Genomic DNA, 25,000 nt, shown 5'->3' on the forward strand with positions numbered 1-25,000 from the left:
ATTAGCATGCTCGGTTTCACAGAAGAAACAAAAATGATGTTGATTTTTCAGTACAAAATATTCAATTTTCCCATACAAACCTAAAAGTTCAAATTTACTCATGTAAACGCTACTTAAAAATTCTGCAAAAAATCATGGATGAATTTTGGACCAAAACGAAACTTTTAAGACCCCAGGGTTTGAGAAATTCAAAAATGACCCCAAATCGACTCAGTCTACTGTACACCCTAAACTTTAACTCATTTTCATTCATTTTTTAACTTTCCCAAACTGTCAAATTCATAATCTTGTCAAATCTTATTCTAAGTAGACAACAATTCCACACTTCAAAACCCACAATACAAAATGTGATTTGCCAAGTATAAAATTTCGGTATGGTTGATTTTCGGGTATAAAAAATAATCAGGTTACACATTATTTCTACTATAAAATATTAGAATATTGAAAAATGCTACTTTTTGCAAACAACAAAGCTACTGAAAAGAAATTGAAGACCACTTAATTGGCATTACGAGCAAGAATTGGCATGAACTTTTTGAAGATTTGAAAATCTTATCGGAAATCTCCCTGTCTAAGTAATTTATTAGACGCATAAGCTTACATATGTAATATAAAAAAATCTACCTGGCAAATAGTTTCTTATGAAAAAAATTGCTATTCACTCGATTTTTTCAATGATTTTTCAGTTGCTTATAGTAAATTTCACTACATCAGTAATAGTAACATCCAGTAAATCCTACAAGAATCTTCTTGGACTATAACATACAAATGAGACAGCCTAGTTATGATTTAATTAGTTTTCAATCCAAAAAATAAAATACTTACACTTTCTACCTGCTTGAGTAAACTCTTATATCTATCCATAAACCAAAGCCAAAAAGTGTTGAAAAATACTTTGAAGACAGATAAAAGAAATTCTTCTCTTCGGTCACGTATGCCCCAAAAAACCTTAAAAATTTTTGGCCATTAAATAGAAGTGAACAACAACTTATTTGAGCATAGCCATTGAGTTGTAAATTATAACAAACAAATCAATAATTTTTATCTGAATGTAACAAAACTTGATGCAAACAACTTTCCATTCATCCATTGACTGACTATCAGAAGCTTCTCAAGCAACATCCACTATCATTTGAAACATGCTGTTTACCCATGACGGGCAATAATAATTCTAATTCGGGAACTTGCGTACGTGACTGGAGCCACGATCGGCCACTATTTGTCCCCGGTCGGCTTCGAAGATTAAACTATTCCCCGGCATTTATTTACTACCAGCCACGGAGCGACGAAAATCCCTTTGCGTGACAGCCCGGCCCTACCTAAGTCAAAACTTCAATATAAATGTGTTTACGTCATAGAAGTGGCCTAGCATGTTTTCGCTTCGCTTCCGGTAATCACTTATCACTGTTTAGCTTCCACCGCACCGAATCGAGGAGCTTTCATCAGGTTACGTGAGCCCCTCGCTGAAATCCACTTGGAACTAGTTTTCTTAAGCGCGGAGATCTAAATAAACTAATCAATCAGCTCAATCAGGCGTGCAGTCATAAGAATCGTATCATCTTACATCCAGGTCCCGGTGCTTAGGCTCAAAACAAGATGCAAAAAACCGGCCTCTCGCCGGAGGATGGCGTCTAGTAGCTTAAACAGTTGCCAGTGCAACGTGGAAATTTTCCGTTCGATCCTCGGCCATCTGGCAGAAACTGATAGTGCCATGTGGCTGGGTGAGGACGCTTGTTTGCTAAACCAACACCAAACCGGGTCTGATCTTCTCTCGTAGGACATGTTGTTTACTTGAAACAATCGCAAATCGAGATCGATCATCATTGTTGAATAACATGCCGGGGAGCGAAAAAGTGGGTTTCTGATAAGCGATTTGCAGATTCAATTTAAAATCAGGTGCTCTTAGGTGCGATTCTCACTGGGGATTCTTTCTTATCAACCGACTAGCGAGCTATTGGTGGGGATCAATAAACGATTTTAATGATTTGCCTTTCTCTGTGCGTTTGCTTTTCAGAACATGGAAGGTTCTGGCGATGGTTCACCGCAGTCATCTATGTGCATGGTAAAAGCGGCCGAGCTTTTTCCCAAACCGGTGCTCGAAAAGGAAGAGGAAAAGTTATCCGTTCGATTTCCTGAATGTAAGTAGACTTGCTTAAATGTCTTTTAAATGTTATTCAATGTACTTATCTCAACAATAAATTCAATGGAACAGTGGCCGGTGAATCAGTGAAATATCTAGGTCAAACAGACGATGGCATTCTCGCGCTATCAAACTACAGATTGTTTTTGTTGAAAAATTCAACTGGTGCGGAAACTTCCGTGCCCCTAGGATTGATTGAATCTACCAGAATACACGATCTATTCCATCTGATCGTCAGCTGCAAAGACGCCAGTACAGTAAAGTGAGTTTCCCTTCAGACTTTATTATCGAAAAGATCAATTTCACATGCATTTATTGTTTTCCACCGAACAGATGCTCATTTGCAACATCAGAACAGTGCGCCGAATGGCACCGGCGAACGTCGCTCTCGATTGGTGTTCCGGAAACGTTGGAGTCACTGTTCGCATTTCCGTTTCACGCGTGGGCCTCGGAATCGCCCACACTCAACCAGGATAACGAATGGTACGGTCGGTTGCAGCGGGTCGGAAACTACGACGACGATTTCCGCAAAGAAGTCGACCGGTTACAGTTCGATTTGCAAGGGGCCTGGCGCATAAGTCACGTCAATGCCGAGTTCAAATTGTGTCCTTCCTATCCCCGCCTCTTACTTGTTCCGGCTTGTATTTCGGACGACACGCTACAAAATGTGGCCAGCTTTCGAAGTTCACGTCGTATCCCGGCCGTAGTGTGGCGGCATGAACGAACAGGTGCAGTCATCGCCCGGTGTAGTCAACCGGAAGTCGGTTGGCTGGGCTGGAGAAACTCCAAAGACGAACAACTACTCAAAGCTCTCTCCGATGCTTGTTCGTTCGATCGAGGCACACAGGAAGTTAGGACAAGACACAACTCAACGGCATCCAGCGAAAGTAATCCTCCCAGTCCCGAGGGAAGCCACGAAGAGGTGGAAATGGAGGAACCCAAAAAGATCCTTATAGTCGACGCACGATCGTACACTTCGGCCGTCACGAATCGAGCCCGCGGAGGAGGATGTGAGTGTGCCGAATACTATCCGAGCGCAGAAATTCAGTTCATGAGCTTGGGAAACATCCACGTTATCCGGAAAAGTTTTCACGCTCTGAGGCAACTTTGTTCATCACAACCGGATATACCAAAGTAAACTCGATTTTCTCGTACACTATCAAAACATTCCTAACCTAACTTTCATTTTCAGTTGGTTAAGTCTACTAGAACGTACTATGTGGTTGCAACACATGTCTGGCCTCTTGGCTGCATCAATGGTTGTCTGTCATGCGATTGAGCGAAGTGGACGACCTGTTTTGGTTCATTGTTCCGATGGATGGGATCGTACTCCCCAGATCGTTGCAACTGCACAGCTATGTCTAGATCCGTACTACCGCACGATCGAGGGTTTCAGGGTACTGGTTGAACGCGAATGGCTGAGTTTTGGACACAAATTCTCCGACCGATGCGGTCACGGTCCCGGCTCGGATGAAACCAACGAACGCTGTCCGGTATTTCTACAATGGCTCGATTGTGTTCACCAAATCCATCAGCAGTTCCCATGTAGCTTTGAATTTGATATGGGCTACCTGGTAGGTTTCTTGTTTCGACCCGTAACAAACATAAACCTCTAACCGAAATATTTCTCTCTTCAGATCAAATTAGCACAGCATTCGCATTCTTGTTTGTTCGGAACGTTCCTATGTAACACCGTCAAAGAACGAATAGAGAACAGTGTGCCGGATCGCACTTTCTCGGTGTGGCCTTTTCTCTCCGGTCCAATGTATAAAAACCATCTGTACGTGCCGAACCGGGAACGGGTTCTGTGGCCTGCACACAGCGTTAGAGATTTGAGACTGTGGACCGAAGTTTATCTGGGAAGCTGGGGCGGAAACCAAAGTACGGCCGACTATCCCGCCAATGGCGAAGGAGTTGCCGGACAGGAACACAGCGGTTCGATGACAAAAACTCGTTCATATGGAGACTTGATGACCGGAGTCAATGCCGGTGGTTTAACTAGGCGTTCCAGCGATCCGAACATGACAGTCGATTCTAGGTAACAACCAGCTCCGAATAAATCCTTTCTTCACATTACTCACGAATTCATCCACAATTTTCGCTTCAGCATGCTTGCCGGTACACTCAACCTTTCCCAGGAAAACTCAATCGACTCGAACCTATCCTCCGATCGGGAAATTTCCCCGGACCTCATCGATCACCACACCAGCTCGCTGGCCATGATTCAACACACCACTCAAAAGCTACAAAGCCTTACTCAGGAGCTCAATCAGTCCGACGAAGAGCTGGAAAACAACATTAAAAACACAAAGCGGGGCCCTCCAACCCTGAACGAAATAAACTCAACCTCTAGTCTTTTTATGAACGGCAGTAGTAGTGATAGTTACAACTTTAAACCAATTGTTCCTGAACAGCAAACGCCAGCGGCCGCCGCAGTTCCCAACTCATCAACGCCTCCAAACCCTCTTCAAAGGCATCACCAACCCCCAACCTCCGTAACCGCAACCGACATCGACGAGAACACTTCACGAATTATCAAAATCGAAAACTACTTGGAAAGCAGCATCAGCAACAGCAACAACATTGCTGACGGATCAGAAGACACGACAGATGGCGATGACCGAGGACACAGTCCGATGCGGGTGATCGCCAAACCGATTCCGGCCATCGCGGACCCACAGAATCTGGGAACTGGAATCGACATGATGGAGAGTGTAGACTTGAGCGGTAATTTCGACAGCATTTTCAAATATATTAAACACTTTCTCAGACGGCACATTTGAAAGGGGAGTTTGACCATCGGCAACTATCCGTATTGAATTTTTATCGAGAGCTGATGGCACCTGTATATATATTTTAACATCGTGACAGATTTTAAGAATTTGTCGTTGTTGAACTGTGATTATTGACTAACGGGTATTGTGAATATTCTTATTCTTTAGAAACCCGTAATAGCTTTTAATTCACTCATAAGATTGACGTTAACTATTGTGTGATTTTTTAACAGCTAGTATGTATAATGAGGAAAAAACTATTTAATCAAAATTCAACTATTTAAACAAATATCCGAAATCCGTTGTCCGTCCTTTACTGCTGCTGTCGGCAAGACTGTCCCATATGTAAAAACAACGAATCGAGAAAAACGGCTTTGAAGATTATAAACTTTGGTGGATTTATCGGTTGAAACTTTCACTTTTCTATTTCTTTCTTCACAGATATTAAGATTGTTCTTTTTCTTTGAAATTTGCTCATGCAGAGGAGGAAAGGATGTTGGGACATATATATAACCGCAAAGCTGTCCCATTAGACTGATTCGATTTGAGGTCATTTTTGAATTTCTCATACCCTGGGGTCTTAAAAGCTTCGTTTTGGTTCAGAACTCATCCATGATTTTTTGCAGTATTTTTAAGTAACTTTTTCGTCTAATAAGATACAAAGTTACGGTCTTCGACAAAGTTGTTCAGCGGTTTTTGTCTAATAAGATACAAAGTTACGGTCTTCGACAAAGTTGTTCAGCGGAAAATTTACTTTGAAGAATTCATAAATTTTCACAAAAACCATAAGCTGGATCTGTTCCACAGAAGAAACAAAAATCATGTTGATTTTTCAGTATAAAATAAATAGATAAAAAAACGTAAGTTTATCATAAGAATTCAGTAGGTCTAAAATAATATAAATAACAAGTGTCATGAATTTAACAACCTATGCCTTCATCTTTTCGAAAGTTTTTCGGTCGACGACCTTTTGAGAAAGACTAAAAATACAAATCAAATTAATTTTAAATCGGAAACAGCAAAGCATATTGACTGCTAATACAGTACCGTTCATAATTGTATAGAAATTGGAAGCACGCGCACTGTCACTTCGACTTTGAACTTCCATAACTTTTTACTCTGATAATATTTTTTGATAAAATTTTCTGCTTTAGATAGATCAACTATCACACTATTATATCACAAAATATGAGCTTCCTGGAGTTTGTGTGGCTTGAGATACAGTAATTCTACGAAAATCGGACTTTTTGGACTTTTCTCATTCAAACTGTAATATCTCAGAAACTACGCTACATTTTTTACTGAAATTTTCCAGAGTGATTGTTGAAATATAAAGCTAGCATGTCTGAAGTTTATGAAAAATTCTAACGATGAGATCAAAAGTTACGCGGGGAACAATATTTCAGGCATGAACCTAGACATGCGATTGGTACGCGAATTTTAGTTCATAGATTCTATGAAAGCCCAAGCAGCAAGTAACAGCATGACAAAAACTTTTTTTAAAAATATGACTTTGTAGCTGGCTATTTTCCATGTTTTACAACGAACAATTCAATAAGCCTAATATTTTTTTTTTAATTAAGGACCTTTTTGACATTCGGTCCCTAAGCCTTATATGAAACTTAACATTAAATCAGTTTGGTGGAATTTACCCATTAGGCTGCAAAATTTATGAAAATTGTTATTTTTGACTTTACTGTACTTTATCTAGTCTAACTTTCGACTTTCAAAGTATGCTTATTTTGTCGCACACATTGTATGAATATTTATAAAATTAACGTAAATTAGAGTAGCAAATTTAAAGCATTCTGTAAAAATAGACATATGGGACAGATATGACTTGGTTTTTTTTTTCATACATGTTGAGAACAAAGTTATGAAAATTTTCAGTCTACATCAAATACAATAAGAACGATTTTTGAGATAAACTAAAAAATGATGAAAATTGATATGGGACAGTCTTGCGAATAGCGGCAGTTTAGTCGTGAGGTACCTACTTTATGTGTTTTTTTTTTTTTGTTTTGTGTCATTTCAACCGATTTATTTTCAAGCTTTAAGGTATTAAAACATTTACACTTTTATTCTACTCAAATTTTTTTGTTTTCAGAAGGATTTTTTTTTTCAGTTTCATCAACCTATTCAATTTGTATGAAACTTTTTTCTTTTTATCTTTACCATAATTTATTTCGTTGTTGGTAGTTTGGTAGAGTAGTTTGTCAAAATCTAGATCGAAATCTTTAAGCTTCGATTCCTTCCTTGAAATGCTAGAAGTTTTTATGGTTTATCCAAGTGCATAGAACGTTTAGTTTTGAACCCAAGATGGTTTTTGTATATTAGATTTAATTGTTCACAGGTTCGCCAAAAATCTTAAAATTATACGATCTCAACGCAAAACACAGTTTAGGGCAGACTAGATATAACTCGATCTAACAGATTTAGATGTTGTAATTATTTCTGGCAAATTGTAAAACATGTCTGATCGCTCCAAATGAAATACGATTTAAATATTTTGAAGGTATTTAAAACTTATTTTTCATTAAGTGGGTCAATTTTTTTTTTCAATTAGGTGGTTCTAGGATAAGGTTGCCAAAAATTTTTCAGCACGTATCCGGGCTGGACAATCCGGGCAATTTTTATATAAAAACCTGGCAAAATCCGGGCATTCGATTTCAAATTGACGACCATGAAACCGGGCAATATCCGGGCAAATTTTGTCAAAACTCAGAAATTCCTCAACAAAAATCAAGAAAAAACAAATGATAATAATTTTTTTCATCTAAACTCATCGATAGATTTTGAACCGTATTTTAGGCTTCCAAAAAACCTTTCATAATTATTTTTATAAAACTTGCTTAAAAAATTTCGTTTTGGAGGTGTTTGTTGTTTTTTTTTGATAAATTTGCCAAATGAAGTGAATAAAGCCGAGCAAAATCCGGTCATTTTTCAATATCCGGGCAACCGGGCCGGGCCGGACTGTTCTTAAATTTAGTATTAAAAATCCGGGCAAACCCGGATAAACCGGGCAATCTGGCAACCGTATTCTAGGAACACTTTGAAAACCAGAAAACGAAATAATTAAATTTTAATAACAAGTTACACCAAGTTGTAAACTTATCTTATAAGTTACAAAAATGTCCAAAACTAAAAAAAGAGAAACATGCAAAAATGTCAGTATTTAAACTACGACAAATGTAAAAAAATATAATCCCATTTTTGTATCGAAACTGCATTTATGCATTTATTTAAAGCCTTAGCATTTTTAATAATTGCTTCGAGCCGAAAATAGTTACAATTTAAGAGTTTATGGAAAAAACTTAATTGTGCATATTTTTTCCATTGAAATGAAAAATGCACTAAATTGAAATATGGACAAGAAAAAAAATAGATACTATGTTTTATGAATAGTTTTTGAATGCATGTATTGATGAAATTCTTAGTGAAAGCACCTGGTAATATAATGTTCACATGTGCAAAATTTGGTTACGATCTTTAATGTGGTTTTTGAAATAGCATCCAATAAAGAAGTACATTGAACTGTTTTTTAGCGGCACATGCGCTATCCATATTTCACACTATGAACTACCCCTTTCCAAACCAACGTTATTTATTTTTGTTAAAATTTTCTATTTCCTGAACTTTAACTCGAAATAACTCAAAATTTCTATTTGATCAAAGGTGACATGTTTAGCTAAATGTACTCCTTCAGCAAAATAAATATACATTGACTTTTTATCACTCCACGGTTGTTTTCTCGCAAGAGTACGATTCGTATCTGTTTTTCGAGGCCTTTGGAAATGCTATGAAAGAAAGCGGTCGCGTTTTGAGGCATTCTCCTTTGCAAATTTGATTGTTAATTGTGACAGTCGTTGTGTTCCACTGCTTTTTCAAAAAAAAAATTCTCGTTCTTCCCCGAAAAATCCGGGAGGAACTTTTTAACCAAAATTTTGGCTGGAGATCAGACAGGTGCCTGTTAAAAAGTTCGTTTCGCAGTCCATTGTGATTTTTTTTTTCAAATTTCACTCCGCTTGCTGCACAACTATTTTGAGCACGATTTGACCACCGTATTTTGTTTATTTTACCTTATCGGCGGATGGCTTCTTAAACTTGTAGACACGAAATCCGGCCTGTTTCTTTGTGTATTGGACGAACCAGATAGAAAAGATCTCTTTAATAGTTCGGATTTCGCTTGAGTGAACTGCCGTTCCAAGCAAGAATATCTCATGTGACTTTTGGGTCATTTTCACTTTTTTGCTGGAAACGGTCTCTTTTAGTGTTAACTTTCGAATAAAAACACAAACAAGTATACTTTGTTCTGAATTTATACGAAATTATCATCAAGGTGGTTGTCTCTATGTTGATAGTTCTACGCAAGAATGTCATACTAGAGAAAATTCTATGAAAAATGCAAATTTTATCAAAAAAATTCTCTTAAGATGAGTTCAAACTGTTGAATTTAATGTTATTCACTGAAAAGAACACTAAAATAGACGGCAGAGGAGGAGCTAGAAGCCTTGAGTGTTTTATTAAGAGAAATTCTCACTAAACACTTTTCAGCAGGCACTGCTTACAGAATCCATATTTAACTATACTTTTTTATAAACAAAGAGGAACGTATTTCTCAAATTACTGTTTAACGTGAGTTTTTTGGAAAAAAAACTACGCGAGCTTTTAAAATTATAGAAAAATTGTAGCCGTGTGACAGTTTTTCATAGAACTAGCATCGGCATGCGTTCTGATTCTACGCAAAAAGGAACATTTTTGGCTCTAAATTTCTGTTTTTTTTTGTAGGAAATGTATTTTTTTTGGCAGAAAACATTGTAAAACGATTAACTTGAACTGTTCACTACGAAAAAAAACTGTCGGTGAATTTTTAGTTTGAGGGAAAAATTGGAAATATAGTTGATATTTCAATCGCGTTTTTTCTCGTTTGCACGTTTTTCCACATGGGACAATCTTGCTTGGAACGGCAGTGAACTCCTCACATTCCTTGCCTTCATGGAATCAATCATCTTCATGATTTTACCTCTTGAATGTCGGTCGAATAATTGATTTTCAACTGTTTTGGAGTCATCCAGTGGGAATTTCCTAAATTTTCCACGATCTTGCTTACAAATTTTGGTCTGCTGCTTAACAGATTGTCACAAAATTCATCAAATTTAATCTATTTCTATCCATGCATTCAAGAGTTATTCACAACACAAAGTGTTGCATTTTTTTTAAGAAAATTTTTTAATCACTCCTTTAAAACCACATCGAAAATTACACTAGTTTACAGCATTTTTGAACTAAGTAAACTGAAGATAATTTTCAATGTGAAATCGGGCGCTGAATCCGAGAATAAAATTCAAAAACATCTTAGTAGAACAGGTTTTGAGTTATGCTCCTAATACGGAATTAAATTAAATTAAATATATTCCAATAGTATTTCGCAACATTAGAATACATTCAATGCGGCCCTCTTAAAAGGACATAATTTTTCCAAGCTTCATTAATGTTTAGAATGGCAATATGTACCAGTACATCTTTTAATTGCCTTCGGTGATAACCCTGTTGTGTAAATTATAGCGTCGTCTTCATTAGAAGAAGATGCGCTCAAATAGAGAAACGCCACGAAACGTGTGCGCCTAAATGTGCCTCGAGCGATAGATTGCCGTTGGTCAGTTCTATTTGCAAACCCCAATACACAATAAAAAGTCTGCACTTGTTTCCTGATAACCTTCTTCAACCCCACTAGAAATCTAATCTCCTTCTTCATATAAGTAGTTTGAAAAATACTTATCGTTTGTTTTTTCATCATTGTTCTTGCTTTCACTCTTTCGGAAATGAAACAGGAAAATCTCCTTCTCCGCCGGCCATCCAATCGTCACCGCAGCACGCCGGAAATCTATGGCACGGATCGGTCGAAACCAGCACCGACACCTTGGTCCCGGTGGATCAGTACTCGTCGCCGAAACGGATCATCCAGCTGAGTGAAAGCAGCGCCGAGGATGATTCGACAGCTGCTCCGCTGAAGATCTCGGACAATGATTCCGCTGTTCCGGCCACCGTCGCCGGCGCTAACCTTGAGAATAGTATTAGTTTAGACATTACTAGTAACGGTAGATACGAACACAAAGACTTGAACGAGGATAGTAACGATGGCGTCTTTAGCGCCGGTTCTACCCAGACCACTGGTGATAGTAACGGATGTGATCTTATTAGTGATAGTAAAGACTATGATAAGGTAAGATTGAACAATGATAAAGTTTATATAATAGAAGTGTTTATTAAATTGTTTTATTTATTTTAGAAAAACTTCAATCAAGCTATTTTCGGAAACGATACTAAGCAAAACGATACACCAAAGGAGCAGGTGGACAACAGCAACAGCCGGTTACGAACCAGCGTTGTCATACCGGGGGTTTTCGGACGATCGATTTCCTCAAATCAAACCACTGATAGCACTAGCGGCGGTGATAATTCGAGCAAAGTTAAAAACTCTAATGCACCAATGATGGACGAAAGTATCATCATACAGCCACAGTTCCAACAGTTAGAAATCAATGGCAAGAATTCGGAATCGCATCAACAACAACAACAGCAGCAGGGTCTTCGCCAGCATGGCTCCAATTTCAACAACGGCATCAACAATGTCAGTAATCAAATGATGCTGGCAAACCATCATCATTATCAACAGCAGCCACCGACGTCAGGGGCACTCCATCAACCGCAAAACCAGCGCCGGAGACGCAATTCATCCAACTCGAAAAATGATATGAGCCCCAACAAACCCACTACCAATGGAAGGTAAGTGCAGGGAGTAGACTTTGGCGAACATATAAGATTTCTTCTCGATTCTCAGATGTCGGATGCTGTAGCATGAGTTTATTAGAAACTGAACTCGGATTGGTGTTAATAACTCGTTCAGTTTTGGACTGCAATAGTTTCCGTTTTCCTTATTCTTTTATAGACTGTTGCGATTTTCTATACTGAAAACAAAAATTAAAATGTATTTGATTGGCTAAATGCACTAAAACAGGCTTTTGTCCAGTCTATCAGGAGAGGATTCTGATTCTAAACATCTTCACCAAAACGTCCACCATCTGCGAGATAATTAAAAATTATATTCAATTTTTTCTACAAAGTTTTTAATTTCATCAAATTGAATACTGATAACATTTAACCAAGCATACAAAATCAGTTGAAATAGATTTTTTTTTAAATTTATTCTGCAACTGGCGTAACCTCTAATACATAGCGGGCCAAGCGTTAATTAATTGAAAGAGAATGTTTTTACATATCTATGTTACAATCTATGAAAAAACAGCTATACTTAATTTTAAATTTTTGGTTTTAAGTATTATCAGGTGCTATTCGTTTTTCTTGTAGAATTTTCCAAACAGGACATCTTCTATCTCCATAATTTGGACAGCTGAATAGATAATGAACCGGATTTGCGTTGGTTGAAAAAGATTTTATTGTTCCTGAAAGTTTGTTACTGATTAAAATAACATAGGTAGATACAGATAAAAAATGTTGTATTATGAAGATATATTGTTTTATGAAAGTTTAATGGCATTGCGGTGAACTTGATACTACGAAAATTCTTGATAGAAGAATTAAAGATTGAAATTAAATGACGGATAGACAAAGCAGATGCTTATTAGAAGAAAATTGAAAGATGTTGAAAATGAGCCAAGAGCATATTTTATGGAAAGCTTCAAAGGTGCGTTCTAGACCCTTTGTCCCACATCAATTGAATGGCTGAGAGAAGTAATAGCGAGAGGCGCAATTACGTTAAAAAGAATAAAATCATTTGGCTTTGGGGGGTTTAAATAAGGGGTAAATATTTCGAAATACAGTTCAAAAAAAATTAAATAGTTGGCAAAAGTAGGGACGTTTACGGTACTTGCGTGAAAACAATAAGTAGCGCTGCCGATAAAAACGGAATCCGAAACAACCAATAACACATCGCTTGAACTGGTTCAGCAAAAGGGAAGCTTCACCAGAGCCATGCGGTCTAGACTTTTTGTCCGATTGGGAAGCACGTGCTTTACCAATCCATCGCCATTCAATTGATGTGGGACAAAGGGTCTAGAACGCACCTTTGAAGCTTTCCATAAAATATGCTCTTGGCTCATTTTCAACATCTTTCAATTTTCTTCTAATAAGCATCTGCTTTGTCTATCCGTCATTTAATTTCAATCTTTAATTCTTCTATCAAGAATTTTCGTAGTATCAAGTTCACCGCAATGCCATTAAACTTTCATAAAATAATAATCAACGGTGACTATTCGTTAAAAAGAAGATATATTGTTGGTCATTTTCAAAGAACTATTACTTGCAAAGTACACAATATAGGAAAAAAAACTTAAAAATATTGAAGGGATTGTTTCGAGTAGTAGCGCTATTGAGAGGTTTGATTAATTTGTCGTGATTGATCATGAAAGGTGAACAATTTAAATGATTTAAAGGTCAACATTATGATACCAGTGTGGTAAACAGCGTAACTATATAAAACTTATTCGATTTTGTTTAGACTTTTTTGGAAAACTTGAGAAAAAAAAATAAATTTACTACAGTAAATTCAACCGTTCACTACTTTACAGTAAATTTCCATTTGTCACAAAAAAAAGCTATGTAATAATAAATCTTTCCTCCTTCATCCAACAGTATATCCCCAAGTGCCACAAATTCCCGCTTCTCGACGCCCGGTGTTCGCTCACTGCCACTGACTCCGCCGAGTGTACCGTTTTCTGCCGAGCGTCCTCCGGTGGCCGCCCTGTCCTGCCCGGATGGATTGGCCCACGCTCTCTCGGAACAGAACCTTCGCCTGCAGCAAATCGTCTACGAACATCGGGTATGTGCTGCAAACGACCTCAATCAGAACGTGGGATCATCAAGTGACATTAATGGTTTTCCCTTTCCTTTTAGTTACGCGAGGAAGCTCTCCAGCGTGAACTGTATGCCACCCGATTGGCGCTGCTGAAGAAAACATGCCACAGCTGTAATAATCAGCAGTTCGCTAACGACGACCCGGTAGGTGTAACCTTACCTAATACTAACTGTGTTGAACAACAAGTTCCGCCAAACTATTGTGAATAACTACTCTTCCTACTCTTACGTACTATGCTAACAAAGAACACGATCTGTTGTTGTATGTTAATAAAAATTAAGAAAGCTATTGTTCCTTTTACTAATTTCTTTGCTTTTATTTTGGAAACTAATTAATTTGATTTTCTTTTGTTTCTCTATAATTAATATTCCTTTGAATCTGTCACACTTTCACATTTCCATTTAGTCTCTATCCATCTGTCCCATATCTTCCACTGTACAAAACAACTAATCGGACAGTTATGTGTATCGTTATCACTAGGTTTCCCTTAGTTATCAAATCTGTAGCGGTGAAGGGTTGTTGTGGCTAGAATCGAATACGAGTTCTATGACTATCTCTAGTGTAACGTTCAAAATTGACCTAACTACCGATGAGTGCGTACTGGGCAATGCTAGTAGCACCTTTGAGACAGATGAAAAATGTAGATCATCAACGACACCAGCATCAACAACGACGACACTTGACAACGATGAATGGTCCCCCGAACGACTCAAGGACCGGTGGCAGAAAGCCCGGGATCAGCTGACTGGAACCGGCCGGGTCTGCGGTACCATTCAAAAACTGCTCGATCGAATCCGAGCCAAGCGCAATCGAATCTACACTACTGCTAGTGGTTGTAGAGACGATTGTGACACATTTGAACCATTGGTTAGTTTGAATTTGGTGTGACACCGTTACTCTGATTTGCTTGTTTCCGGCTTTTGTGAAATCTCTGGAACCCAAAAATGCAATGTATTTTATACCCATAATATTCTTTGGACATTCTAAATTTAAAATAAGTTACGTGACTAACAAAATTTTAACTTTAAAAACTCGGAAGTGGCCAACAAAAAAGATATGCCCCGAGTGAGGATCGAACTCACGACCTTAAGATTATGAGACTTACGCGCTACCGACTGCGCTATCGAGGCCGAGTTGTGGAGGGGTGAATCGAAGGCGTTCTGTTCAATGGCGTTGGCTTGTATATTGTATATATTTGAAATCGTTCGAATGAACTCGGGTGATTCATTCTAAAAATTGCATACAAGCAGCATATCGGTCGATTAACATACTATTTTGGAACATCAATCAGATTTCAAATTTCGAAGTTTATCTTTGGATGATATTTCAATTCCTTTCAAATTAATTTTTTTAATAAAAAATATTTCCGAGGAAGAATGACCTAAATGGGTTAAAGTATTCATCAGGTTCTTTTTTTTGAGTTCAATTTTGTGGTTGATTTCTGCTAGAATATGAAATTCATTGAACTTTAAAAAAATGGTTAGAAATATGTTTGGCCATGTGCTGCTAATTTTTTATTATTATAAAAACTTACTTATATGAAAGATAATGATTTCCACTAACCCTTCATGTAACTTCATGTTCACACCTCATGTATTTCATTTTGCAGACCTCGATGGTCGATTCGATATGCGAAAACGCTTCTAACTGTTCCTGGGAGGCGGTAGATGAACGCAGTGCGCCATCTTCGGGTGCCAACTCATCCCAGCAGATAACCAACAGCGTACTCTGGGTACCGGACCATGCTGTGTCCCGATGCACCATCTGTCAAACGGAGTTCTGGCTTGGCCGAAGGAAGCATCACTGTCGTTCGTGCGGGCAAATTTTCTGCGCCGACTGCTCCGAGTACTGGGCACCACTCCCGGAAGAAAAACTATTCCAACCGGTGCGACTGTGCGAGTCCTGCTACATAAATGTGACTGGAAAAATTACCGTAAGTGATAAGTTCTCTCATACTAGAATTCATATGTGTGATAAACTTATTTCCTTTTATACTTTTAGAACAGCCAAACATCAGCAATGGTTGGAAGTACAATAGCGAACAGTAACATCAGCAACAACAACCATCACCAGAGCAATAGCATGAATGGAAGTGTCCAATCTCTAGCTACAAAATCCCAGCGCAATGCCTCGAATCCATCGCAGCAGGTATGCAGTCAAAATAATAGCGTAGCGGCAGGACTACTAACATCGGTCAGTACCGCCACCGCTGGAGGCTTGCCAAGTAGCTTGGACAACTGTAAACAACAGGTTACCACCAACTCGAGCTGCAGTGCCAGTGCCCACATGAGCGCTGATCGAGGAACGTGCAAAGCTACCACCGCCACAAATTAGAAACGCCGCTATGTTTATTGAACGCCGTACCTGCCGGTGACTCGTGGTGTCGCTATCGCTCATAAGTCCCTAAATGAATTGTAAAACATTGCTTTAAATTGTTCTTTTTCTATCTATATTATTTATGCCTTTCCTGTATAGAATGATTTTAACTTTTGTCGACCACTTCCTAGTTTTTTAATGCGTTTTATTTTATTTTATTTACAATCAGAAGAATTAGGGTCATGTAAACATTCTTGTTAAATGAAAAAAAAAAACACAGAACAAAAAAAATCAAAGTACTACATAACGATAAATGCAATTCTCACATACACACAAACAATGTTAATGTACTACTACAGAAGAAGCTTTTCGTAGAGAGAGAGAATATATATGAAATATATAATGTTACAAGTGGTATAATATTGAATATATACGTCAGCAAAGCTATAAATTACAATAAATATAAAAAATACCGAAACAATTTAGAACATACTGAGCATAAATAAAGAAAACAATTCAAAAATAGGCAAAAAAGATACAACAATACAGCAAAAGATCACCATTTATTGTATAGATGCAGACGCAAATTAGTAATGTATGAAAAACTATCGAGTGAAAGCTAATCCTGTGAATATGTGTGAACAACTTTTTTTTGTATTTCCTAAAACAACCCGAAACTTCCCTGGTGGAATTGTTGAAGTAATTTTTGATTTTTCTTTAAATGCTAATCAAAAATTGAAATTCTTTAAATTAGGTTTGAAGTAAGTTAATCCTTTTTTTTAACTATTCGCATTGTGCTACAGTTATTTGAATATTAATTTCAGTAGTTATTTACAGTTCATTTCTGTAATTTATTAACTTTAACGTATCTTATTAGTTTTAGATAAAATTATCATTGAAAACTGGAAATTTATTCAGATATGAAAGTACCTACACCTCCATGTACTTATTATCTCATCATTCTTCTGGCGACTTGCTCACTTGTGTTTTCGAATAAAAATTGTAAATTATTGAACTTCTTAAAAGAACTATATGTACACAGTTTATTACAATCTTATTTAGTTCAGATAATCGAATGTAACATCCAAAAAAACATTTCTGAACATGCTGTTACAGTAGAGGCTTCCTTAACGAATTGCGTGCAATGTTCAATACAAGTGCAGGTTTATCGATAAAACAGAGTGCGTTCATTCCGCTGCTTTTTTTACAACTGGACCAGTTATTTTTAAAGGCGCAATTTTTGAATAGATACCTAGATAGCTTTTTGAAGGCGCAATTTTTAAATAGGTACCTAAATACATGCGATACATGTAACTGATGTAAGATTTTCATTTCATATACGTTACTTTACGAATCCATTTGCTTGGATAACAATGTTTCTGATAAAGTAAGCTTTTTTGATAATATTGACTTTTCTATAATATGACTGGGTATAATATTTGGTTAGGTTAGTATTAAAATCTAGCTTTAAATCTTATATTCAATGACAATCTATTAATTATAAATTTTTTAACGAACCTGTAGCTTAATAATCTCACAACAGTCTGGATTAAAACTTGCATATCTTTAGAGTTTTAATAGATTTTTTTAACTTTTCAAAGTTTAAAACAAATAAAATGACATAGAAGGAATGATTAAATTGATAATTATCTTTAAGTTCTAATAATAAAAATTCAACGAACATTATCAAGTATTGTGGAATAAAAAGTTTTTACAAAAGATGATCTACATCTTTTACGCCTTCTCAATGGAAACTTTAACACAGCTTGGATAAATTTTATTTTAACAACAGTTCATAGGACATGCCACTAAGCAAAAACCAGAATCAAAGTATGGCTTCATGACAAAGAATAAATAACTATCTTAAGTAGAACGATAACAAATTGCAAATTTCAACAAAACAACACACTCGCACGTGCCTTTTGAGAGTGTATCAAAAGATATCAAAACATCATTCCTATCATTCCTTATCAGCTTCGTGTCCAGCTGTTTGATTTGAATAGGTAGGTACTGTTGATTTTATTTACGATGATAATTGCTCCGTTCGTTTTGTGCCTTCACAACTACAGCTATATTCATTCATGGATTCACAGGTCGCCAATCACCAGCAGACGTCCGCCCGCCATACACAGGTTCTGCGCAACAGCACCAAAACAGCCATGCGGTCAGAACAGAGAAAACAGAGCAGAGCGGAGAAAAATACCGGCGCTGCATGGATGATACAGTCTTCAGTTTTCAGTTTTCAGTATCATTCTTTGCCTCGAGCAGTGTTTGCGTCTGTCATAATCCTTGCTGGCTGCTCTCGCCTCGGGAAAATCTCGCCACAGGAAAGGCCAACCCGCACACACTACATCTTCGGGAGGTCGGAGAGCAAGCTCAGTCAGTCAGCAGCAGCAGTGAGTGCAATAATTAACTGCAGAACGTCACTTTGTCCCCATCCATCGTGTCGTGTCCATCCAGTGTCCCTGTTGTGCTGCTGCTGGTGCTATTCTTCGCTACCATGTTTACAGATTATCTAACTTTATTTCATTAGACGGTGGCAGTAAACTTTTTGTGGTCATTTCAAAATAAGTGGTTCAGCTTCTAAAACCAGTTCTGCCATCTGTGTATTTTGTTGTTTCAATTAAAGCAGAGCTATCTTTCATCCTATTAAGCCAGCCCAACAACCCCATTATCTTGGTCATTCTGCTGATATCAAATAATCTACAAGCGGATTCAATTATCTTCAGTCATTCACGCAAACAAGAGCACAAAAAACATCATGGCCAGTGGAAAGTATAATTTTGCTATCGACCGGGGAGGCACCTTCACCGATGTCCTGTGCATCACCCCCAGTGGGAACATCCGTACACTTAAGCTGCTGTCCGAGGATCCTGCCAACTATCCCGATGCCCCCACCGAAGGAATTCGACGTATTCTGGAGCAGGAGATCGGTCCCCAGCGATCCCAGACGTTGGACGGTCTCGTCAATACCGAACTGATCGGCTGGGTTCGGATGGGTACAACGGTGGCCACCAATGCGTTGCTGGAACGGGCCGGGGATCCGGTGGCATTGGTGGTGAATCGAGGATTTCGGGATTTGCTCCAGATAGGAAACCAGGCCAGGCCCAACATTTTCCAACTGGTGAGTGTTTGTGTGTGCGCGCCAATGTGTACATTTGGGGAATTGGGGAATTAACTATTCACCATCACATGACATGTGTTAAGGTGGGGAGGCTTTTAGTTTGAACGATAATCCTGTAAATGTCGTTCACCATTTTCGTTGTATGAATCACTTTTAAGAGAAAGTTAGTATTTTTAGAAAACTTCAAATGTCTACGTATTTTTTTCTGTTAAGTACCTTCAAGTCCATTGAAATGTTGTATTGATGTTCATGAACAACTTTTACCTCTCGGTTTTAAAGGTTTGATTAGTTTGTGCTTCAGCAGGGAAAAAAATGTTTATATCTTACCTTGACAAATTCGCACAATCAATCTAGGATTTGCTTTTTCCAACTGCTTAAATACTTTTTCCATTTTTAGAACATCCAAAAACCATCGAACCTGTACCAGGAGGTTGTCGAAATAAACTGTCGGCTGGTCCCGGCTCAGCGCACCATTTGCCAGCTGGATCAAAATTGGACAGAACTAGCCGGAGCTGCGGATGCCCGCTACCTGGAAATGATTCCCATCGATGAGGCCGAAATTCGAACCCAACTTGCGGCCGTATTGCAACGGGGCATAACTTCGCTGGCCGTAGTTTTGGCACATAGCTACGCCTGTCCCGATCAGGAGGTCCGTGTCGGAGAAATAGCGTTACAGTTGGGATTCCAGCATGTGACCTTGTCTCACAAAGCCATGCCGATGTGTCGATTGGTTGCACGAGGGTTTACCGCTTGTGCCGAAGCTTACCTGACGCCACACGTCGAGCGCTATTTGGCCAGTTTCAAGGCCGGATTCAAGAATCAACTGGAGGGAGTGGATGTATTGTTCATGCAGAGCGATGGTGGTTTGACCAGGATGGAAAATTTCCGAGGTGCCCGAGCTATTTTGAGTGGACCAGCTGGAGGTGTGGTAGGTTATGCAGTCACGGGTTCGCGGGACTCCGAAGGACTACCGTTGATTGGGTTCGATATGGGAGGAACTTCTACGGATGTATCGAGATTTGCTGGGACATACGATCATGTGATCGAGTCGACGACTGCTGGAGTGACCATTCAAGCTCCTCAGTTGGATATCAACACGGTGGCCGCTGGTGGCGGTTCTAGATTGTTCTTCCGATCAGGCCTGTTTGTGGTTGGTCCCGAATCGGCAGGAGCTCACCCTGGTCCTACGTGCTACAAAAAAGGTGGCCCTCTAACGGTTACCGATGCCAATTTGCTGTTGGGTCGATTGCTCCCCGAATACTTTCCGAAGATCTTCGGTCCTAACGAAAATGAGGCATTGGACTATATGGCAAGTTTGGAGGCATTCACAGTACTCCAACAGGAGATAAACAAACATTTGATCGAATCCGGAGAGCGTCAATTTCCCCTCTCGCTGCAGGAAGTAGCTATGGGCTTTATAAGGGTTGCCAACGAAGCCATGTGTAGGCCGATTCGAGCTCTCACCCAAGCTCGGGGATTGGACACCTCTAAGCACGTGTTGGCTTGTTTCGGAGGAGCAGGAGGTCAACACGCCTGTAGCATCGCCAAAGAACTCGGCATGAGCCGTGTCGTTATTCATAAGTACGCCGGTATTCTGTCCGCCTATGGTATGGCCCTTGCAGATGTTGTCCATGAAGCTCAAGAACCTGCTGGAATTGCATTGGTCGAAGAAAATCGATTAACCATTAAAGAAAAACTGGACGAACTGGGCACTTATTGCAAGGAACATCTCTCCAGACAAGGTTTTAGTGAAGAGTCTATAGCTTTGGAACCATACCTTCATTTGCGTTATGAAGGTACAGATTGTGCGCTTATGTGTTCTCCGGATAAAGTCATCAATAACCAGTCCAACTACATTTATACCTATGGTGATTTTGAGAAGACGTTCTTTGAAAGATATCGAAGCGAATTTGGGTTTGTTCTTGAAGGCCGACGTATCATTGTAGATGATATTCGTGTTCGTGGTTCTGGAAAATCTCCAGTTTACGAGGAGGCCATTATCGGCGAAGCAGAAGGACCAATTTACCCCGAGAAAACAACAACGACATTCTTCGAAGGGGGTACTCAAGTAACTCCCGTCTTAGACTGTTCAAAACTTCGTTGTGGTCATACAATCAAAGGACCAGCCATTCTAATCGATAAACTATCTACCATCGTTATCGAGCCAGATTGTCAAGCTGTTGTCACTGCTACTGGTGATCTGGTAATTGAAATCGGGTCAGAGAATAGTGGCAAACAAATCGACGAACGACTGGACGCTGTTCAGCTTAGTATATTCAATCATCGTTTCATGAGTATTGCTGAGCAGATGGGCCGTGTCCTCCAACGAACGGCTATCTCAACCAACATCAAAGAGCGTCTGGATTTCTCATGCGCACTGTTCGGACCAGACGGTGGCCTTGTGAGCAATGCTCCTCATATTCCGGTTCATCTAGGTGCTATGCAAGAAACCGTTCAATACCAAATCAAGGTCCGTGGAAACACCATCAAGCCTGGCGACGTTATCTTGTCCAATCATCCACAAGCCGGTGGATCACACCTGCCCGACCTTACCGTTATCACACCGGTCTTCTACCCAGAAAACCCTCAGCCAGTATTCTACGTAGCTTCCCGGGGACACCATGCAGATATTGGTGGAATAACCCCCGGATCGATGCCACCCCATTCAACGTCCCTGGCCCAGGAAGGTGCGGCCTTCAAATCTTTTCTTCTCGTCGATGGAGGAGTATTCCAGGAGGCTGAAATCACTCGCCGACTGACGACGCCAACCGATGCACCGGGAGCCACCGGTACGCGTAATCTGTCGGACAATTTGTCCGACTTGAAGGCCCAGATAGCCGCCAACCAGAAGGGAATACAGCTGGTTGCGGAACTGATCGACAGTTACAGTCTTAGCGTGGTGCAGGCCTACATGGGCTACATGCAGCAAAACGCTGAACTAGCCGTTCGGGACATGTTGCGCGAAATAGCGCGGGAGGCCAAGTTGAGGTTAGTTTGGTTCAATGTTTTTGTGTTCCCGATTATTGCTAATATTGATTTATTCTAGAACCGGTTGTTCCGTTTTGGATGCCGTCGAGTTTATGGACGATGGTTCTCCAATAAGATTACGCGTGTCGATCGACGAACATGAAGGCGCAGCCATTTGTGATTTCAGGTAACTTTTTCCAATACTTTCCTACCTAGGAAAATGAATGCACATTTGTTTTGGCTTTTTTTTGTAGCGGATCCGGTCCCGAAGTTTACGGTAACTGTAACGCTCCCCGTGCCATCACACTGTCAGCCCTGATCTATTGCCTGCGGTGCATGGTTGGTCACGACATTCCACTGAACCAGGGATGTCTGGCACCGATCAAAGTGATCATACCGGATAAATCGATCCTGGATCCCTCGGACGATGCAGCGGTTGTGGGTGGTAACGTTCAAACGTCTCAGCGCATTGTCGATACCGTATTGAAGGCATTCCAAACGTGTGCAGCTTCGCAGGGCTGCATGAATAACATCACCATTGGTGATGAGCAGTGGGGCTACTATGAAACGGTGGCCGGTGGAAGTGGTGCCGGTCCGGGTTGGCATGGTACCGGAGGGGTTCACACTCATATGACCAACACTAGGATCACCGACCCGGAAATTCTGGAACTACGTTATCCTATAATATTGAAGAAGTTTTCCCTTCGAGACGACCATTCGGGCGGGATTGGACTGTACTGTGGGGGCGAAGGTGTCCACCGAGAGATGCTATTCCGTAAACCGATGACTCTGTCCGTGCTTACGGAAAGACGAACCCTGCAGCCGTACGGAATGGCCGGAGGAGGTCCAGCCAAGTGTGGGCTAAATTTACTGATTAAGAAAGATCGCGTCATCAACCTCGGGTGTAAAACGGCAGTCAAGGTTGATACGGGGGTAAGTTTTGTAGACTTTTCGCATGAGGGTTGTTTTTTTACTCTTGATTTGCGTTTTAGGACGTTTTCTCCATGAAAACGCCGGGTGGTGGCGGATATGGCAAGCCCTCGTCGAATGCATTCCCCTTGTTAAATCTGGTTGATGATGATCCGATGAAGGGTTTTGTCGAGCGCGGGTCGCTGTTCGAGTACCGAATGGCTCAGGAGTCCGTTTGATGGCACGACGTTGGGTTTAATTTTAATTTTTATCTTGTTTTAATGGTTGTTCTGATTATCATCGTAATCGTTATGTTTAAATAGGTAAGTAGATGAATGAAGTTTTAATGTGCCACCCGGAAAATGTGGAACCAATCATCAGAAGTGAAAAGCAATGAAATAAAATCAGCGTAGATAAAATGTGGGAATGCTGAGAAGATAAATTTAGCTTACAGTACCGTTTTCAAAATATTTTTTCTCCCTTCTGTTGAAAAGTGAAACAATTTTTTCTGGCATTGAAACTGCAAGCTGAAAGTACAAATTAATTTGTAACTCACTCTAAAATATCCTCTTTAAAATAAATTTCTTTCTCTCTTCCACAGGAATAGTTAATGTTTTTGCAGTGGCATCATATGAGGGAAAGTCATCGAAGTTGTTAACAATCGATTTTTGTGATCCAGTTACCTACTACATCTCCATAGAACTAATTGACCAAAATTATTGTGCCGAAACAAAAAATAAGGAATCAGAATACCTAGTTACTTAAAAAATGTATCAAGTTTTCTTATTCTCAATTTCTATGCGCTAACATAAACCATAATCGAGGAGTGCCAATTATTTACTTAGTCGCGTAGAATAGATAAGAGTTTTGAAACGTAACAGTTTGCAATTTCGGGTACCTTATTATAATACAGATGCATTGCATCAACCGGTGAGTGAACCAAATATAAGAGTAGAAAATTATTAAAACAATTAACAAAAAGAAACAATCATCATCGTAATCGAACAGTTATAGCAATCGCATTAACAAAAAAAAAACCCACAGAGGATAGAAACTAAAGTGTTCCGATTTTTTTCTCTCGATCGAAAGGTAGGATTTGAAAAGCGTTTATATACATTGCTTTCTAACTTATACAACATTTGCAGATGAATTGTATAAGTATAGGTAATCAAAAGCGATTGATTAGCACCAAGTAATAGTAGTATAAATTTCCAAACTTATTTACCGTTCGAATTCATATTTGCGCGCACAAAACTAGAGTTAATTATAGCAGACAGTGGTAGATTCCTTCCACGAGGTTGTTTTTCATTCGAAAGAAAGCATAAAGTTTGTTGGATATCCGAACACAGATATATACGTTAGACTGAGTAGATTTGGAGTCATTTTCGAATTTCTCAAACTATCTTCTATCTCGACTTCAAGAAAACGGATTTCGATGCTATCTCCCATATCCAGGTCACCATCGACTGGGAATCTGAACTCGATCTATTGAATCCCAATACTGCGGCCGGAACTTTTTCGCATATCTTAAATTACGTTATCGACCGCCACGTGCCAAAGCGAACGACTTCCGGGAATTTCCGGACTCCCTGGTTTACGAAAGAACTGCGTCGACTGAAGACGGCGAAGAGATGTGCCCTTAGAAATCACCATAAGCTCAAATCCTCCCAAACTAAGGATGTATATCGAAGACTGAATTCCGCTTATAAAAAAGCCAGTAAGTGTTGTTACCAAAATTATCTTTTTCGAGTACAACGTAACCTCAAGTCCAAACCAAAATCGTTCTGGAAGCATGTTAAAAGTCAGCAGAATGAATCTGGTATCCCAACTCAAACGTTTCTGGATGGCAACACTGCGAACTCTGATTGCGGAATCTGTGATCTCTTTGCTCACAA

The 25,000-nt window shown here is 39.4% G+C and overlaps 2 protein-coding genes and 1 non-coding gene across 4 annotated transcripts; 2 read left to right on the forward strand and 1 right to left on the reverse strand.

Moving 5' to 3' along the window:
• Positions 1 to 2,012: 2,012 nt before the first annotated feature.
• On the forward strand, positions 2,013 to 16,808 carry LOC129760667 (myotubularin-related protein 4). 2 transcript variants are annotated; one of them, XM_055758322.1, is made up of 13 exons: positions 2,013 to 2,138; positions 2,213 to 2,402; positions 2,474 to 3,274; positions 3,333 to 3,714; positions 3,778 to 4,178; positions 4,248 to 4,867; positions 10,746 to 11,137; positions 11,204 to 11,700; positions 13,567 to 13,753; positions 13,828 to 13,932; positions 14,270 to 14,656; positions 15,399 to 15,722; positions 15,791 to 16,808. In XM_055758322.1, the coding sequence occupies exons 1-13, from the start codon at positions 2,018 to 2,020 to the stop codon at positions 16,121 to 16,123; spliced, it is 4,740 nt and encodes a 1,579-aa protein (XP_055614297.1). In that variant the 5' UTR covers positions 2,013 to 2,017; the 3' UTR covers positions 16,124 to 16,808. The 2 variants fall into 2 exon arrangements, with proteins under 2 accessions (XP_055614297.1, XP_055614299.1); XM_055758324.1 differs by lacking the exon at positions 14,270 to 14,656.
• Trnam-cau (transfer RNA methionine (anticodon CAU)) lies at positions 14,847 to 14,919 on the reverse strand. The gene has a single exon. It is a non-coding gene; the product is annotated as a tRNA-Met (tRNA).
• Positions 16,809 to 18,361: 1,553 nt separating the features above from the next.
• Positions 18,362 to 24,396, forward strand: LOC129760668 (5-oxoprolinase). Its single transcript, XM_055758325.1, has 7 exons — positions 18,362 to 18,501; positions 18,835 to 19,229; positions 19,627 to 22,217; positions 22,276 to 22,383; positions 22,451 to 23,129; positions 23,189 to 23,428; positions 23,707 to 24,396. Exons 2-6 carry the CDS (start codon positions 18,867 to 18,869, stop codon positions 23,342 to 23,344), a joined length of 3,897 nt encoding a protein of 1,298 aa, XP_055614300.1. The 5' UTR covers positions 18,362 to 18,501; positions 18,835 to 18,866; the 3' UTR covers positions 23,345 to 23,428; positions 23,707 to 24,396.
• The last annotated feature ends 604 nt before the right edge of the window (positions 24,397 to 25,000 follow it).

The sequence above is a fragment of the Uranotaenia lowii genome, unplaced genomic scaffold (assembly GCF_029784155.1).
Source record: "Uranotaenia lowii strain MFRU-FL unplaced genomic scaffold, ASM2978415v1 HiC_scaffold_715, whole genome shotgun sequence".
In the NCBI taxonomy this organism is placed as follows: domain Eukaryota; kingdom Metazoa; phylum Arthropoda; class Insecta; order Diptera; family Culicidae; genus Uranotaenia; species Uranotaenia lowii.

What these genes read in the sequence shown, in the direction of transcription:
- LOC129760668 (XM_055758325.1), top strand. Translation starts at nt 18,867, where the DNA reads ATGGCCAGTGGAAAGTATAATTTTGCTATCGACCGGGGAGGCACCTTC. An exon ending in GGCCCAACATTTTCCAACTG is followed by an intron (nt 19,230 to 19,626) that starts GTGAGTGTTTGT and finishes TTCCATTTTTAG; the next exon opens with AACATCCAAAAACCATCGAA. An exon ending in GCGCGGGAGGCCAAGTTGAG is followed by an intron (nt 22,218 to 22,275) that starts GTTAGTTTGGTT and finishes GATTTATTCTAG; the next exon opens with AACCGGTTGTTCCGTTTTGG.
- LOC129760667 (XM_055758322.1), top strand. Translation starts at nt 2,018, where the DNA reads ATGGAAGGTTCTGGCGATGGTTCACCGCAGTCATCTATGTGCATGGTA. An exon ending in AATTTGATATGGGCTACCTG is followed by an intron (nt 3,715 to 3,777) that starts GTAGGTTTCTTG and finishes TTCTCTCTTCAG; the next exon opens with ATCAAATTAGCACAGCATTC. An exon ending in AAATCGTCTACGAACATCGG is followed by an intron (nt 13,754 to 13,827) that starts GTATGTGCTGCA and finishes CTTTCCTTTTAG; the next exon opens with TTACGCGAGGAAGCTCTCCA.